Source organism: Sander lucioperca, chromosome 2, assembly GCF_008315115.2.
Source record: "Sander lucioperca isolate FBNREF2018 chromosome 2, SLUC_FBN_1.2, whole genome shotgun sequence".
In the NCBI taxonomy this organism is placed as follows: domain Eukaryota; kingdom Metazoa; phylum Chordata; class Actinopteri; order Perciformes; family Percidae; genus Sander; species Sander lucioperca.
In genome coordinates, this window is record NC_050174.1 from 22,133,499 (window position 1) to 22,150,959 (window position 17,461).

Genomic DNA, 17,461 nt, shown 5'->3' on the forward strand with positions numbered 1-17,461 from the left:
GACTACGAGCTGCTGTCTGTATCTATCAGGCAGGTTGAAGCGTTCATTATACTCGCCGTTCCCGACCTGTCGCGCGACAGTGTGATGTCATGGGCGCGCCGTAACTATTTATACTAGTGATGCACCGATGTGAAAATTGTGGCCGATACCGATAACTGGTATTAATTTTGCTGTTATGGCCGATACCGATATTTACCGATGTCAATATCTCTGTATAGAAAACAAATTTTTATGATAATCAAATAAAGAACTATTTTCCAAAACGCATTTTATTTTTTTTTACTTTTGTGATTTATTTTCCGAAATGACTGATATTGGGCACCTTTACCTGTGTGCAAAATATGACTGTCATCAGATTTTCAGAAGAAAAAATTAATATTTATATAATTATATATAATTTGACATCGAACCGATACCGATGTGTTAAAAAAATGACCATATCGGGCGATATATATCGTGCACCACTAATTTATACTTGCGCGTGGTGGTCTTCTCCTGAACAGAGGTGTCGCAAGTGAGAAAAGGCTACCGACTTTTGCTATTTCTACGGACTAGAAGAAGAAGAAAAAGGTAAACAATGGCGACGAGAAGAAGAGAAGCACTTTGAATACTTCAGAATGTCTGCACAACGATTCGATGACCTACTTCGTCGGATCAAGCCTTTCGTTCACCATAAAAGAGCTCATCTTAACCCAGTAAGTTTACAAGAGAGAACCCGTCCACAGGGTTTCCCGCAGCACTTTGCAGCCAAGGCGGCCGCCTAAGCAACGCACGCCTGCCGCCTTAACTACGTCGTCGTTTTTTTGTTGTAAATCCTGGCGCGCCTGCGAGATCTACGTGATTTTGACGTCACATTGTCGCGACAGGTCGGGAACGGCGACTGTAAAAAGGCTTTTACCTTCCGCAGGAGTTTAGGAAAACCACCATTATCCTTGCCTATGTCCCAGGACACAACAATAAAGAAGCTGCGGAAATAATAACCGACAGCTTCAATGCTGCGCTCTCCCGATCGGCGGCGCAGCCGGTTTTTATTTTTGGGGATTTCAACAGTAGTCAGCTGTCACCTCATCTACCCACTCTGCAGCAGTATGTAACCACGCTCACTCGCTCCTCTCGCATACTGGAGCAATGCTTCGGTAACATCCCAGACGCATACGAGGCAGTGAGCCGCCCTGATCATAATGTCATCAATCTCCTTCCAACATATAGACACTACCCCTGTTGTGCCTAACAACCAGCCTGTGGAAGTAGTGGAACATTTTAGTATTTAGGCACAATCATTCACACTTTTTAAATTTAATTCACGTTTTAATGTAAACTCGGAGAGTGTTTTTAAGAGAGAGAACCAGCGGCTGTTTTAATCAGAAAGCTGAGGAGCTTTAGTGTTAGTCAACACGTACTTTAGATGGCATACAGGGGCCTGGTAGAAAGCATTTTACAGTTTAATACGTATAACAGCTTGGTACGGCAACCTGAACATGAAAGACAAAAACAAGCTTTCCAAAATTGTTAATCTAGCAGGTGAGTTTTAGTCTAATTTGAACCTGATATCCAACAAACAAACACACACACACACACACACACACCTCCTCCAGACAGCGAGCCTCTTCCTGTGCATTCTCTCTGCTGAATTCCTCCAGCGGGTACTGCAGTCGAGGAAACGGAGCGATCGGCCAATCAAATGATGGCACATCCAGCTTGTGGATCGCTTTGGAGTGTGTTGTTGCCAAGCAACCTTAACAAGGCAAAAGCATTGTGTTAGCCACAAATGGCACAATAAACACATTGCGAAAGACACGCAGAGATTTTTTTGTGTAAGTTGAAAGACAGTATCAGCAGAAAACGGCACTTTAAAATGTAACCGTCGTTCTTTTTTAGTGCTGCCTTTTTATATCCAATTCAATGTTGACTTTCTTAAAAAAAAGGTTGGAAATGATTTCCTTCCATTAGTTTCAAATTTAACAAGCAGTTTGTTGTATTTTAGCAGAATACTGAAAGCAGCAGAACTGAGCACACTTTAATATCTGATTATTCAACAACGTTATCGCAGATTTTCCTCATATCGTGCAGCTCTAGTGGGGAGTATGACATGTTGCTGGACTGATGGCCATATTATAGTAGTGGCAAAATTGTGTGTGTGTGTGTGAGTGTGGGCTTGTTTAACTATATTCGTGGGGTCCAAAAACCGGGAGTGTGTGTGTGTGTGTGTGTGTGTGTGTGTGTGTACAGGCAGTGGTACATTACATATTCAGTACAAGGTGTTGTTACGTCATAACATGCAGCATTATGACGTGACAGTATCCAACGATTCAAGCATTATTACACACGTCCTTACTATGCTGTACAGCATCCAACAGATTGCCTACATTACATCTGACAGCAATGAGTGGTGTTTCTGCGAGTGTTGAACATACCCATGGTTCTTCCATGGAAAGCTCCCATGAAAGATAAGATACTGAGGTCTGGACAACCTGGGGCCTGAGACACAAGAGAAACAAAGAGAAAGCATAGAGGGAGATGCAATTAATAATGAAATACAGCTGGAAATATCAAAATATTCTGAAAAGTAGAGCCCTTTCTTTCCCCCACCTGGTTGACCATGCAGGAGCTGAGGTCTTCCTCAGACGGTGTGTTGTGGCCCCGCTCCTTGTTCTACAGCGCACACACACACACACACACACACACACACACACACACACACACACACACACACACACACATCAAGCTTCAGTTACATTTGGTTGTGGAGATAATATTTCACTTCTTATTTCATCAATACTTAAAGCAGCCATATTATGCTCATTTTCAGGTTCATATTGTATTTTAAGGTTGTACCAGAATAGGTTTACATGGTTTAATTTTCAAAAAACACCATATTTTTGTTGTACTGCAGTGCTCTCTCTCACTGCTGCAGATCCTCTTTTCACCTGGTCTCTGTTTTAACTACAGAGTGAGACCTCTTTTCTTCTTCTTCTTCTGTACTATCTTTGATTGCACTGCACATGCCCAGTAGCTCAGATGTAGATCATGTCAGCTAGCTAGCTCCATACACAGTAAAAGAAAGGCTGTTTCTACAACTTTGGTCAGTTACAAGGCAGGATTAGCTGGGAGACTTCTAAATGAGGGCGCACATGTAAGTAGTTCTTTTGTAGATTATGGTGAACTTGTGTGTGTTGTAGCAGTGCTTTGCTATTGAGAACGAGGTAGCATGCTAGCGTTAGCATGAGCGTTAGCATGCTAACGCTACGAGCTAATGGTTGCGGTTAGCCTGCTCGTTTCGGCTTGTGACGTCACAAGCCGTGTCGATTTTGAACAGCTCACCCAGAGACTGAAGGCAGGACACATTCAGAAACTGTATCTCACTCTAAACAGCATGGATGGATTTTTTTCAAAGTTTGTATGTGTGTGGAAGCACCAGAGACACAAAAGAACACCCTAAATCCCAGAAAAAGTGATTTTTTCATAATATGGGCACTTTAAACGGTGGGGGGTGAGTGTTGTGTATGAAGTCAACCTGGTTTAGCCACAACGTAAAGGAGAAGTACTACACTACCCACAATCCCAAGCGTTACAGCGATGGCTCTGATTGGTGGAGCTCGCTTTCAGTAACAACACGACAGATATCCGACTGGGAGTAACATTATGCTGCGTTCCAGGCAACCCGTAACTCGTGTTTTCACAACCTTCTACCCGTGAAAGTGCCCTGGAAAGGCAGTCAAACCAGTAACTTACTACTCGTGAACTCGTACCAGATCGTTGTACTCCCAGTTACAGTTTTTGACGTCACATAAACAACAATCTCGACCCCTGTTGATGCTGTACAGACGCCGGTGATTAACAGTGAGAAATACAAATATACATAAATAGGCAACGTAAAGTAATTCTGCACATTGTAATCAAAACAATACACATACGATTGTGTACTACTACAGGTTATGTTTATTAAATGAAGCCCAAAATATGTCGGTGACTAGAAATCGCTAGTATCAGCTAGCGCTAGCTAACGTCAACGTTAGGTAGCCGCCTGCTAACGCTAGCTAACGTTAGCTAGAAGGGTTTGTGGTGACTTTGCCTGGAACGCTACCAAGTTGTGAGTCGTGACTTGAAGTCGTAACTTACGGGCTGAAAATTGTGTCTGGAACGCAGCATTAATGTTACATCCACAGCACATGATAAAGTTAAACACGCTTGTCTTTTTATACATGTCAGCATGCTGCCTGCATGTTTTCCTACTTTGTTCAAGACGTGTTGTTGCTGCTTATTGTCTAATTTATATAAATTCTCAGTGGATTGTACCTGAATTTAGTCCATAAATCCAAGAATGTCCGAAAGCATTGCTGACACAGACGAAGGTGCTTCGTATTAACTGTTATTTAACGGGTCAAGCGGCTAAATGCACTTTTTTCATTTTATTCGTTGAATCAATAACACGTCTTGTAATAATTCTTGTTTTCAAAGGTTATGTTTTTTAGTTTAAGTCTTATAATCGCTGCGAAAAATACGTCACTCAACAAATACTTTTCATCATAGTGTTGTTGAAATTGACCATGGATCTCTGTTCCTCTTCCACAAGTCTCGGAGCTTTAAAGAAGTGCAGTTTCAGAGACATGGATACAGCTGGGATAATAACTCAGGTCTTGTCCCTCATTGGTTCAGACCATGATACCCGGCTAACAGTTACTCACCCTGTACCAGATAAACATGGCTTTGAAAGCATTCTCATTGGAGCACGATCCGCAGGCCATCGTCTGAACACGAGTCATTCCACTGGGAGACATCTGAACCGAGGGAAGACAAAACCCAGGGACGCTTATCAACTAGCTCAGAACATAAATGATGCAGAAATTATAACACCATATCTCCACTGTACAGTATATTGTGTGTGTGTGTGTGTGAGTGAGTGAGTGTGTTACTAACTGAGAGAAGACTTTCAGTGAGTTTGTCGGGGAAGTTCTCCGGCGGCAGGATTCCCAGGGCTGGTCGGTTTACGAGAGTACTCTGAAAGAAAGACAGAAAACTCATCCATTTATGAAAACCCTTTACAATTTTGGTCAACAAAGCACAACTGAAACTTTTATGAAAAATAATGATCAAACAACTAAACAAACTCTATAGAATGTGACTCTCCTCTAACGTGTTGGTCCACCAGTTACTTATCCATCAGTTACACTGTCCACATAAAGGACAAATAGATTCTGAAAACATCAGGCAATGGACTTTATATTAAACGTGTAGAGGACATACTATATCATATAAAGATATTAATGTGTAGAGGACATACTATAATATATCATATAAAGATACTAAATGTGTAGAGGACATACTATAATATCATATAAAGATATGTGAGGACATATAAATATCATATAAAGATATTAATGTGTAGAGGACATACTATAATATATCATATAAAGATACTAATGTGTAGAGGACATACTATAATATATCATATAAAGATATTAATGTGTAGAGGACATACTATATCATATAACGATATGAATGTATAGAGGACATACTAAATCATATAAAGATACTAATGTGTAAAGGACATACTATAATATATCATATAAAGATTAATGTGTAGAGGACATACTATAATATATCATATAAAGATATTAATGTGTAGAGGACATACTATAATATATCATATAAAGATATTAATGTGTAGAGGACATACTATAATATATCATATAAATATACTAATGTGTAAAGGACATACTATAATATATCATATAAAGATATTAAACGTGTAGAGGACATACTATAATATATCATATAAAGATAATGTGTAGAGGACATACTATAATATATCATATAAAGATATTAATGTGTAGAGGACATACTATAATATATCATATAAAGATATTAATGTGTAGAGGACATACTATAATATATCATATAAAGATATTAATGTGTAGAGGACATACTATATCATAACGATATGAATGTATAGAGGACATACTAAATCATATAAAGATACTAATGTGTAAAGGACATACTATAATATATCATATAAAGATTAATGTGTAGAGGACATACTATAATATATCATATAAAGATTAATGTGTAGAGGACATACTATAATATATCATATAAAGATATTAATGTGTAGAGGACATACTATAATATATCATATAAAGATATTAATGTGTAGAGGACATACTATAATATATCATATAAAGATATTAAACGTGTAGAGGACATACTATAATATATCATATAAAGATAATGTGTAGAGGACATACTATAATATATCATATAAAGATACTAATGTGTAAAGGACATACTATAATATATCATATAAAAATATTAATGTGTAGAGGACATACTATAATATATCATATAAAGATACTAATGTGTAAAGGACATACTATAATATATCATATAAAGATATTAATGTAATACTGTATATCATATGCAGATATTGAATATGAAGAGGACGTACCAGATTGTTGGGATTGGACATGAGTTTGAGCAGCGCCGGGTGGTTGTATCCTGAGGACAGAAGGACAAACTGTCTCAATGTGTCTCTACCTGTATCTCTGCTTTACATAATAATAATAATATTAATAATACATTTTATTTGTAGAGCACTTTTCATTGACAAATCAATCCCTTTTGTATTAAGACAGCTGTTCCTGTTTTTCAAAGAAATGACTGAGGTATTTGGAGAATCATTATTCCATCTGCTGATGGGTTTATGAAGACTTTCTATTCCAAATAAGATAAATAATAATCGTTATGAACCCTTCAGGAAGATTGACAAACAGTTTCACTGATAGGAATATAAACTCTTCTCAGGGCGTTTTCACACCTGTAGTTCGTTGGCTTTGGTCCAAATCAGTTGGTGAGTTAGTAAACTTGGAGCGATTTGCCCTCGGTGTGGTTCGGTTTGGTTTCACACCTGGAAAAATCCAAGCGTACCAAAATGCGCCATTACAAATCACGCAAGAACGTCCAACTTCTCTTATTGGTCGGATGTGTCTGGGGGCGGGAGCAAGAAAGTAAATACAGGAAGGACGTCCTGTGTTCTGGTCTAGTGCATATTTCTTGCATCTCCATCGTTAAACCAGCTAATTTCATTAAAATAATCAGATATTGTTTCGCGAGAGACGTTACTACGTCTGCTCTGGTCACCGAGACTTCGCTCTGCTCTGCCCGGCGTCTGTCTCCAATTTTAGCGGCAGCTGGTTTGACCACGGAGATACGAGTGACGAACAGCAAGCTTGACCACAGTGTATTTCTGTGATAGAAACACTGCAAACTTCTACAATTTGCTGCTCTGCCGCATCGCAGATTGCTAAACACACCTGACTACAGGAGACATTAGCTCAGACATGCGGAGTATGTATAGTTGGTGCGGTTCGAGTACGGATCACGTTCTCACCACAAACCAACCGCTCCAGAGTTTGATTGAAAGCGTACCGAGACCACGTCTTTAAGCAGGTCTCGATACATTTGTTTGGTCCGCTTTTGGTGCGCACCCGAGTGCGAATGGCGCGTTATCACCTGCCCTGACAAACCGCACCAGCGGGACAAACGAACTCTAGTGCGATTCAACCGAACTAAAAAGAGGCAGGTGTGAAAAGGCCCTTAGTTCAGTGTTGTGTGATGTTCTGTTCCCCTTCCAACCAGCAGAGGGCGCGGAGCTACAACCAAGCTCTCTGCTGGTTTGAGCTTCCTACATATTCTCAGTTTCAACGTGGTATGCTCTCTAGAACGTCACCTTCTCACCTGAGGTTGAATGAATAGTTAGGTTTTAAGAGTGATGAACAGAATCCAACACAGGACTGACAGCAGGTCTGTCAATTCCAGACAATGACATGTCATAATCAATGTTCCAGCCAAGTGAGAGCAGAAACTTTGATTATAAATCAGTTTAGTAATTTACAATGTTGACATGAGGAGCGCAGTGAGACCCGATGGATCAGAGCGACTACGCAGGCCAAGTGTCTCCCCGTGTGAAAAGCCCTTTAGTCTTTAAACAAATATCCACTTAGAGAGAGCAATAGAGCATTTTGACAACTTTGACATTTGTATTTGAATGTCTTTATCTTAAAAGATTTGGCAGTGAGGGCACATGATGCTGTATGAGTTCCCTCCTCTCCTGGACACACTTTAAGTTGTACACTCTGTAAAATATGCCCATGGAAACTGGCTCCGCTGGCTTGGCTGTCTGGCCTCCTGCTTGGCTGACTCATTTCCAGTTGCAGACTCCTCTGTGTTGCTGATAGTGTTTTTGCTTCAGTAGTTTAACCTAGAGCTGGGCAATATATCGATATTATATCGATATCGTGATATGAGACTAGTTATCGTCTTAGATTTTGGATATCGTAATATCGTAATATGGCATAAGTGTTGTCTTTTCATGGTTTTAAAGGCTGCATTACAGTAAAGTTATGTTATTTTCTGAACTTACCAGACTGTTCTAGCTGTTCTATTATTTGCCTTTACCCACTTAGTCATTATATCCACATTACTGATGATTATTTATCAAAAATCTCATTTTGTGAAAGCACCAATAGTCAACACTACAATATCGTTGCGGTATCAATATCGAGGTATTTGGTCAAAAATATCGTGATATTTGATTTTCTCCATATCGCCCAGCCCTAGTTTAACCAAGTTATTTTGTCATACTCTAGCCTAGAAATCTACACGCTCCCTAGCGGCAGCAAATGTAATTTGCAGCCAGTGTCGTCTAGCAACTCTCCGTTGGCTTGCGAGCTGGAAAAGCCAAACTCTAGTCAGTTTACGGCTTGGTATTAAAGGTAGAGCATTCAACTGCTTCAAGACCTATCTCAGTTTCAGGACATTCCCAACCATGACAAAACTGAAATAATTATCTCCAGTATGCTAGGCCAACCCCCTACCCCCCTCCACCCCCCATATGTAAAGTCACATGCAAAAAACCTTGGTATCATATTTCACTCTGAACTCTGTCTTGTTGTCTCTGTCTTTGTCAGTTGTTAAAAATAGTCACTATCAGTTAACAACCATTTCCAAACTCAAGCCAATTCTGTCCTTTTATAATATGGAAAAAGTAATTCATGCCTTTATTCCATCCAGGCTGGACTATTGAAATTCCCTTTATATAGGCCTCCCCCCAGTCTTCATTAGGTCGCCTTCAGATGGCCCATAGTGCAGCTGAAAGGATGTTGACTGGTACTAAAAAATGTGAGCACATCACCCCAATGCTAGCCTCTCTTCACTGGCTCCCTGTCCACTTTAGAAGGTAGTTCTTTTATACAGCACCATACAGCTATCGGTGTTTTAAGCTCCCAACGTCTCAGCGCTGGCTTCCAGGCAGGAAGGAAGGTACTAGGATTAGGCAATGGTTATGGTTATAGTTAGGGTTAAGGTTAGGGTTAGGTGCCTTGAAGTCAACGGTCGCAGTGCTGCCTGGAAGGAGACGTTGGGGGCTTAAAACACCATTGAGCCCATAGTGCTTTGTTGTACAGCACTTTGGTCAGCTAAAACTTTGCTGAAGCACCAAAACTTTGCTGACTTTGGTCAGCAAAAACAAAAAACTTTACTGGTGGAAATGCACTTTTTACAATGTACATTTGTAAGAAAAAAATATTTTAAATATAAACCATGACTTTTGTCCAGCACCATCACCACGGCGGTGCTTTTCTCTCTGATGACCCAATGACTGCTCTGCTAAACACGGTTCACATCATCTGCCGATGACACAACAGTTGGCATTACCAATCATGAGGAGTCTGCACACAGAGATGTGAGGTGAGTCAGTGGACAACTTGGTGTGCAGACAATAATCTGCTCCAAGATGAAGGAGATAGTCATTGACTTCAGTCACATAAGGAAACCCATGAAAATTGCCGCCTGTCAAGCTGAAATCAGAAGCTGCAATCTAAATGTTTTGTTCACAGTTTTTTTTTGTTGCTTATGCTAATTAGCATCGTAGCTTAGAGAATCTCTGTGTTTGGCTGACCTGTGTCTGAGCTCAGAGTCACTCAAGGTGTCCCCAGATAATGTTTGACATTCACACATACGCACAATTCACATTCTGCATATGCAGAAACATGTTTGCACTGTAGAGCCTACGGTGGTTAATGAGCGCCGAACAAACCCAGCAGAGGTTAGTGAAGAAAGGATCAAATTCTGCACCTATTCAGTTACACTTTCAAAATTCATTTTTCAGATATCACAATATGGAATCGATACTGCAATGTAACATGACATATGAGGGCCCTATCTTGCACCTGGCGCAGTGTAGCTCAAATCCCGACGCAAGTGTCTTTGCTATTTTAAGATCGTCCAGCGCCCACGTCGTTTAAAACAGCAAATGCACCGGCGCCCATCTTTGCGCCCATGGGCGTGCTGGTCTCACAGGGAGGTGTGTTCAGGTGCATTCTTAGCATATTGCTATCTTAAGGAAGCAGAAAGTGATCGCCATTGACCAACAAAAACCTGGTCTAAAGTCAATAGCGCAGCATTTCATTGTTATTTTAACAGCAAATTAGTAAAATGCACCTAGGCTCGTGCACAGCGCGCACACACTATGCTTGTTACACACACACACACACACACACACACACACACACACACAGGGAAGCGCAGCAGCACACAAATGTGCAAACGATTACAAATAAAAATATTACGGTGCAAATCCTCCATCACAATAGCAATGCGCCAAGGTACAAACACGCCTGGCTTGGGGAATGGGAGATGACCCTCTGATTGGTTTATTCCATGTTACGCCCAAAACACACCTATGAATTAATGAAGCCACCAAGTACAACCCTTTTGAACCATGCGCCCGCCGCATGGAGCCTTTTTTTCCGCCGTCAAACTAGCAAAAGTGGATTTGGACACGCCCTAAACGCACCCGCGCCATGCGCTTCACGCCGTGCGCTTAGATCGTTAAAATAGGGCCCTGAGACTGTGATAACTGCTAACTCCTACAATCCAGATAGCTTTGTTTGTATCTTTTGCTACTAACCAATAGGGATGGAGGAGATCTGAGTGTAGATGTCTAGCATGCGGTTGCCGTCCACATCCACCAGGTAGTTCCCTCGGCTCTCCTCGTAGTTACAGAAGAAGTTGATAGCACCAACATTCTGGAAAGAGACATGTTCTGTATTAAGAACAGCAACCAGCGCGCACACACACACACACACACACACACACACACACACAGACAGCTATGCAATGTGCAGAAATAAACGGCCTGCATTGAGTTGTAGAATAAATAACGGTTTACTTTAATGATGAGAATGCTGCTATCAGTAATTGTAAAGGTTTCCATGTGTGCAGTAATGTCACTCCGGCTAATATCGGGAGACTGAACTAAACCTTTATCTCCTGACATAATTAGAATCACAATAATACCTAGGTAAGAACGGGGTCCAAGCCCCCCACACACACACAGAGGCCCACGGGAGGCGACGCAGGTTGGACCTGCAGGCACAGACGTGAGGCTGGTTGCAGCACGAGAGCAGTGAGTTTGCAAAAACAATTTTAGCATATTTAATGATTTTGCAACTAAATTGATTGGCTCTCACAGCCTCAGTGGAGCATGGGAAACTACCGAGTCCAGTTTCGTGTTAATCGGAGTAATTGTTGCCAAGCTATGCAACACTTACTACCTACTGGAAGTTCTTCCTCTATATCTAATTCGCTTATAATGGATTTTTTTAAATACTTTTGATAACTTTTTTAACATTAGGGTCCACAGAATTTACATGCAATGTCTAGGAGAAGTTTAAAAAAAAATTGTTTTCGCATATACTGTATCACAATTTTGCCCCAAAAAATATTTTAGGGCAAGATGGGCGTGGCCTACAGTATATCACGAGATTCAGCCAATTCAGGGAACACCTGCATGTAGGAATTTTGAATTTACGGTGTATGGTGTGGGAGTCACCCTGATTCTAGCACCACCTGCTGGTGGATACGTGCCATGCTCTGTGTCTGAAGAACGTGCACCAGGCTAATACCTCGCATCAAAATGTCACTTGCATCGGGGCGCCTGGGCAAGTCACCTAGTTGAGCGTGCGCCCCATGTACAGAGGCTCAGTCCTTGCTGCAGCGGCCGCAGATTCGGTTCCGACCTGTGTCCCTTTGCTGCATGTCATCCCCCCTCTCCCTTCCCCTTTCTTGTCTTCAGCTGTCCTATCTAATAAAAGGCCCAAATGGCCCAAAAAAAAAAAAAATCGTAAAATACATCACTTGCATAACTTGTACGGTGTATGCTGCAGAAGCACTTTTACTTGGACCCCTAATAATGACGTGATGCTGCTGTTCCACATTATAAATGAAGCTGTCAGCTGCTGCAGCTCTGCTCTGTTCACATGAGAACTTCACCCACAACCAAGACGGGGGGGCTGAGATTGATTTTACGGGTCTCAAGCCCGGAGGATGGAGCAGCGAGGATGTACCTCCTCAGAACCTCCTTTCTACCCAAGAGGTACACATTTGGGATTGGGAAAGACCAATGCAATCCATGTGCTCGTCTACTGTGCACTATATTAACCCCAGTTGGTCCTGTTTGTTCAGGTTTGTCTTTAACCGTCTCTTCCCTGCTCAGCCACGCTTCAGCAGCTCCGCCAGCTGGATCCCCCCCCCCCCCCTCATCCTCAGCCATCCCTTTGTGATACAGTCAGTAAACCTTTTCTTATCCATTCCATTCTCTGAGTCTGAGCCCCCCCCCCTGTTGATGGTTACAGATCACATTTCTACATAAGCACTGCGTACACTGGCAGCGTGGACAGAGCTACTGTATGTTGAACGCCATTAACGCTCCAGGCTTTATTTAACTAGTTCACTGAGTTAACATAGTAGTTCCCAGCCGGCCACATACACACACACACACACACACACACACACACACACTGTTATAGTCTTTATACTGCTATGCACAATTCCAGCTATGGAAAGAGAACATTGATTTATGGCTCCTTTCTGATTCAACACGCAATAATAATCATACTACACAAATTGGTTTAAATGCCACTGGAGCATAACTAGACGCGCGCGCACACACACACACACGCACGCGCACACGCACACACAGCTCACCTGGATCTCTCCCAGCTGTTTTGTCAGCTCCTACAGAAGAAAACAGTTTGTTAGTAATAACTGAGGAAGGCAGAGAATGTGTATTGATTTGTGTGTGTGTGTGTGTGTGTGTGTGCGTGTGTGTTACTTGTGATCGTGGTCCAGGAACTGCAGTCTTCATGGAGGGTCCACTGAAGTCAAACTCCACCTGGGCCTGTGGTGCCGCCTTACTGACATACCTGCAGCCTGGTGGAGGAAACACACTATGGATCAGATCAGGGGGTTTGGTTATGGGTTTGCACGTGTGAACATCACATTCTGGTTTCAGAAATCTCGGGTTTTTCCACTTTTGAATATGGTAGCTGGAGTATTCGGGTTGAAACCATGATACTGTGACATGTTACAGCAGTAGTCCAGGTCTCTGATCACTGCCAGGTGCTCATGTATACATCATCAACTCAGCTTATGTTGTAATGAGTCAGTAAAAAAATGAATTATTCAATGATGATCTACACACTGAACACGGTCACTGGTAATGCAGGAATTGTTGTTGATGGAGAAGTCGCAGAGTGTGAGTGTGAGTGTGTGTGTGTGTGTGTGTGTGTGTGTGTGTGTGTGTGTGTGTGTGAGAGTGCAGGCGGAGGGATTTCTGATTGGCACTTTCTGTCCACGACGACTCCTAAAAAACAGCTTATACTGCATCAACCAAAAATTTTCAGTGGTTTTGAAAGTGTGACTTTTTCATACCGTGGTATACCTTAAACCCAGTAACCGGCCCATGCCAATCTGTCATACACATATTCACAGGTATGGGGGGGGGAAATGCCCAAGACCTGGACTGGCATCTCTACACCAGTCCACCGCCGTACTTTGGTCCGTACAGGGACTTGAACCAGCGACCCTCCGGTTCCCAACCCAACTCCCTACGGACTGAGCTACTGCCACCCTAACCTGAACCTGCCTGGTCACTGATTGACCTAGATCACCGCTGCTGGCATGGAGTTATTTCCTTACACGCTGTGCAGTGTTTTGCTGTCTGTTAAGACTTCCTAACTCATGAACGTAAGCGGGCGGCTGCCTCCTGTCTAAACGCAACGTGAGGCTCAAACATGTTTGGCTAAATCTCTCCGACGTTTCCAGCCACCTTGATGCACACTGCTCTTTTAATGGTCTGCTGATAGAAAACAGCTGAGTTGCATATTAAGTGCTTTGGGGCCTTTTGTAAGTAATGTAGGGTACAATGGTTCTGGAAAAAGCTGCAAGCAGCAATACAGGAGGCCAAGCAGTCGGCATGTTTTTGAACGGGCACTGCACTGGTCCGTCCTAATTACCCCAAAATTCTCAGACTGAGAGTCTTGATAAATATGGCCCACTGACATTAAGCTAAGCGTATATCACTCCGGTTAACGGTAAATCTGAGCCACACAGACTGGCCTATTGATGATTGACAGGAGAGAAGACCTTTGAGACATGACTCAGTTAGCAGCCTCTGAGAAGCATGCACACGTATCAATTACCACATCCTACTAGGTCAGTCAAACATTTACACAGATTGCATAATGCTGCTCTTACTACACTAGACATGGTATCATTGTTTTTATCCCTGGGAACATCAGACATAATATAATGACTTTATATGAAATAGTGGTATTTAATTGAAAATTGATCAAAATGACTAATACTCAAGTTCACTTATAACCAAAAAGTTTGAAATCAGCTGTAGGGCTAAGAGCTACATTAAAATCAGGCATAGGCACAATTCTTTGCATTAAAAAATAATCTGATAATGTCCCGGTTAGCTCAGTTGGTAGAGCGGGCGCCCATATATGAAGGTTTACTCCTCGACGCAGCGGGCCAGGGTTCGACTCCGACCTGCGGCCCTTTGCTGCATGTCATTCCCCCCTCTCTCTCCCCTTTCATATCTTCAGCTGTCCTGTCAAAATAAAGGATGAAAATGCCCCCAAAAAATTATCTTTAAAAAAAAAAAAGAAAGAATCTGATGTTTTTATATATATATATATCTCACCGATGGTCTCAGACTCTAAGTAAACAATTTGAATAAAAGTTGTAAAATAGTTGAAGGACCAAAGGAGACAAAAGGCAATTCATTACAACAGCAAACCAAGTCCTGAAGCATTTAGTAAAGGAATTGGATGCACACTGATCTACAACCACTTCAACGCTTAACCTGCAAGAGGACATTTGTAGCAAAGTTACATGTCATTACCTGGAGAAACGGTACCTAAAGAATGGATTTCAAAGGATTTTGATTTAAATGTGTAAGTTTGCGGGGTTTACCTGGAGCACTGAGCCACAAGTTTTTCTGCAGGGAGAGAGCAAAGTGGCGGCTGATGAAGGAGGACGCCATGACCAAACTGTCAACAGATGGGATGAAGTGCGAGAGAGAGGCAGCACTCGCCCTCAGGGTCTAACTTCACCAAGTCACCTACAGACAGAGACAGAGAGAGTGAGAGTGAGAGAGTGAGAGAGAGAGAGAGAGAGAGTGTGAGAGAGAGAGAGAGAGAGAGAGAGCGACAAACAGCGAGAGAGGATTAATGATACTTATGTATGAAGTGGAGAAGTCCACCATCTAAACAAGTTCAATTTCTTTCACAGTCTCTGTTAATGTAACCCGCTCAGTCCATTCTTAAGTTCATTTCTAGGAAAGAAAAAAGGACTGGAAATGTATTATGGAAGCCCATTGGGAACTTAAAGGTGCAGTAGGTAAGACTTATAAAATTAACTTTCTGCCATATTTGCTGAAACTGACCCTATGTTCGAGTAGAACTACATGAAGCAGGTAGAGGAGCTGGATTTTTTATTTTTTTAAATAAAAAATCCAGCTCCTCTGGCTCCACCTACAGCCTGTAGTGTGATTTGCAAAAATCCACAGCTCCCTGTTCAGATGCACCAATCAGGGCTGGGGGGGGGGGGGGGGGGGTCAATCACTGCTCAGGCACACGCATTCATTCTCCCTTGTGGGGGGAAGGGCTTAGGAGAACGTTTTGGGGTTTAGCAGAAAAGGGGGGAGGGACTGAGAAGTTGTCAATGTTCTTAGTTTTTGGCTAAGTCCTGGATCTTCGCAATCCTACCTACAGCACCTTTAATAATGTAAACTTGAAAATAAAAAAATGCATTATAATTTGAGTAATACTTAAAATGTAACAATCCAAGACTCCGCTCTACAGTGGACAATATTCAAATGCAACAGCGGCCCAAGTCCTTGCATTTAAATTGACATGTTACCACATTCTTTTAGTCTCAACATGGAAATAAAAATGGAATCGGTCAGTTCTCTCATCAAGGCGGGTCTTCAGTTAGGACCTCACTTTCTTATTCTTGTCTATCTCTGATGGGTAAGTTGCGTTCTAAGTTTCTGCAGATACCATCAATATGTTCAACCGAGAGTTAAGACATTAGTTAATTACAGTATTAAAGGGTTTATTTCATAGACTGTAAAATTAGTGGACAGAGCATCCGGTTCGGCCAAGTGCTGCAAATGCCTGCATTCTATCTGAATTCCAGCAGGGGGCAACACGTGTGATTGCAAAAGGAGTTTGGTTTCTGTAGACGTCTATGAGAAAGTGACCCACTTCTAACTTGATTTAGTAGTATGTAAACATTTTCATAATGAGGTTATGGTCTCAATCGCTAGTTTTAAGTCTTCTCCGACTAGGGCTGAACGATATACCGTTATCGTATCTATATCTAGATATGAACATTCAAGATATTAATATCGAAAAAGTAACGATATAAACGATAGATTTTCCTCCGCGCACGCCCTGCATGTACAGCTCTGGCAGTCACCATAATCACTTTTACGATTGCCCTTGAACGCACCATTACGGCCAGCCAACCACAAAGCTTAATTCATGTGGATCGACAGCTGAAGCCAGCCAATGACAAACATAGAAGGGCAGGAGTGAGGGAGACGGAGACTGACGCACACACACAGGACATTCACAGCGGGGAAAACGAAAGAAAAGTAACATGAGTGCGGAAGATAATGCGGCCGGTGGCGATGCAGAAACAAATTTTGTGCCAAAACATAAATCATCCTCCATTATTTGGAGGTATTTTGGATTTAGAAAGGATGATGTCAACCAGAGCGAGGTGTTGTGCAAGTCGTGCTTGGCGAAAATTGCGACGAAGCAAGGTAGCACAACAAACATGTTTCACCACCTGAAACAACACCATCATGTGCTGCACGAAGAGTGTATGACAATGAGAGAAACACTGGGGACTTCTCAGTCATCCCAAAAGAGGCCCAAGCAAAGTATGATTGCTGATGCTTCCACCAGCTGCTGCATTTTATTTTTTTTGTTAAAGCAGAGCTGCAGTAAACATTTTTATTTTTTTATTTATTGATTGGTGACTATGTTACAGTAATGTTGATGACTGGCAGTGAGTTCTAATCAATAAAACTGCACTCTTTTGT

The 17,461-nt window shown here is 41.9% G+C and overlaps 1 protein-coding gene across 1 annotated transcript in view; it reads right to left on the reverse strand.

Moving 5' to 3' along the window:
* The window catches only part of abat (4-aminobutyrate aminotransferase), a 40,044-nt gene that overhangs the window by 9,110 nt on the left and 13,473 nt on the right, over positions 1 to 17,461 (reverse strand). The window contains exons 2-11 of the mRNA XM_031292525.2: positions 15,322 to 15,469; positions 13,172 to 13,269; positions 13,045 to 13,074; positions 10,967 to 11,084; positions 6,446 to 6,495; positions 4,918 to 4,998; positions 4,686 to 4,778; positions 2,590 to 2,652; positions 2,415 to 2,478; positions 1,587 to 1,735 (exon numbers count right to left, since the gene is read on the reverse strand). Of these exons, the coding sequence (XP_031148385.1) occupies positions 1,587 to 1,735; positions 2,415 to 2,478; positions 2,590 to 2,652; positions 4,686 to 4,778; positions 4,918 to 4,998; positions 6,446 to 6,495; positions 10,967 to 11,084; positions 13,045 to 13,074; positions 13,172 to 13,269; positions 15,322 to 15,391 (816 nt within the window). The 5' untranslated portion in view covers positions 15,392 to 15,469. The remainder of the gene's footprint in view (positions 1 to 1,586; positions 1,736 to 2,414; positions 2,479 to 2,589; positions 2,653 to 4,685; positions 4,779 to 4,917; positions 4,999 to 6,445; positions 6,496 to 10,966; positions 11,085 to 13,044; positions 13,075 to 13,171; positions 13,270 to 15,321; positions 15,470 to 17,461) is intronic.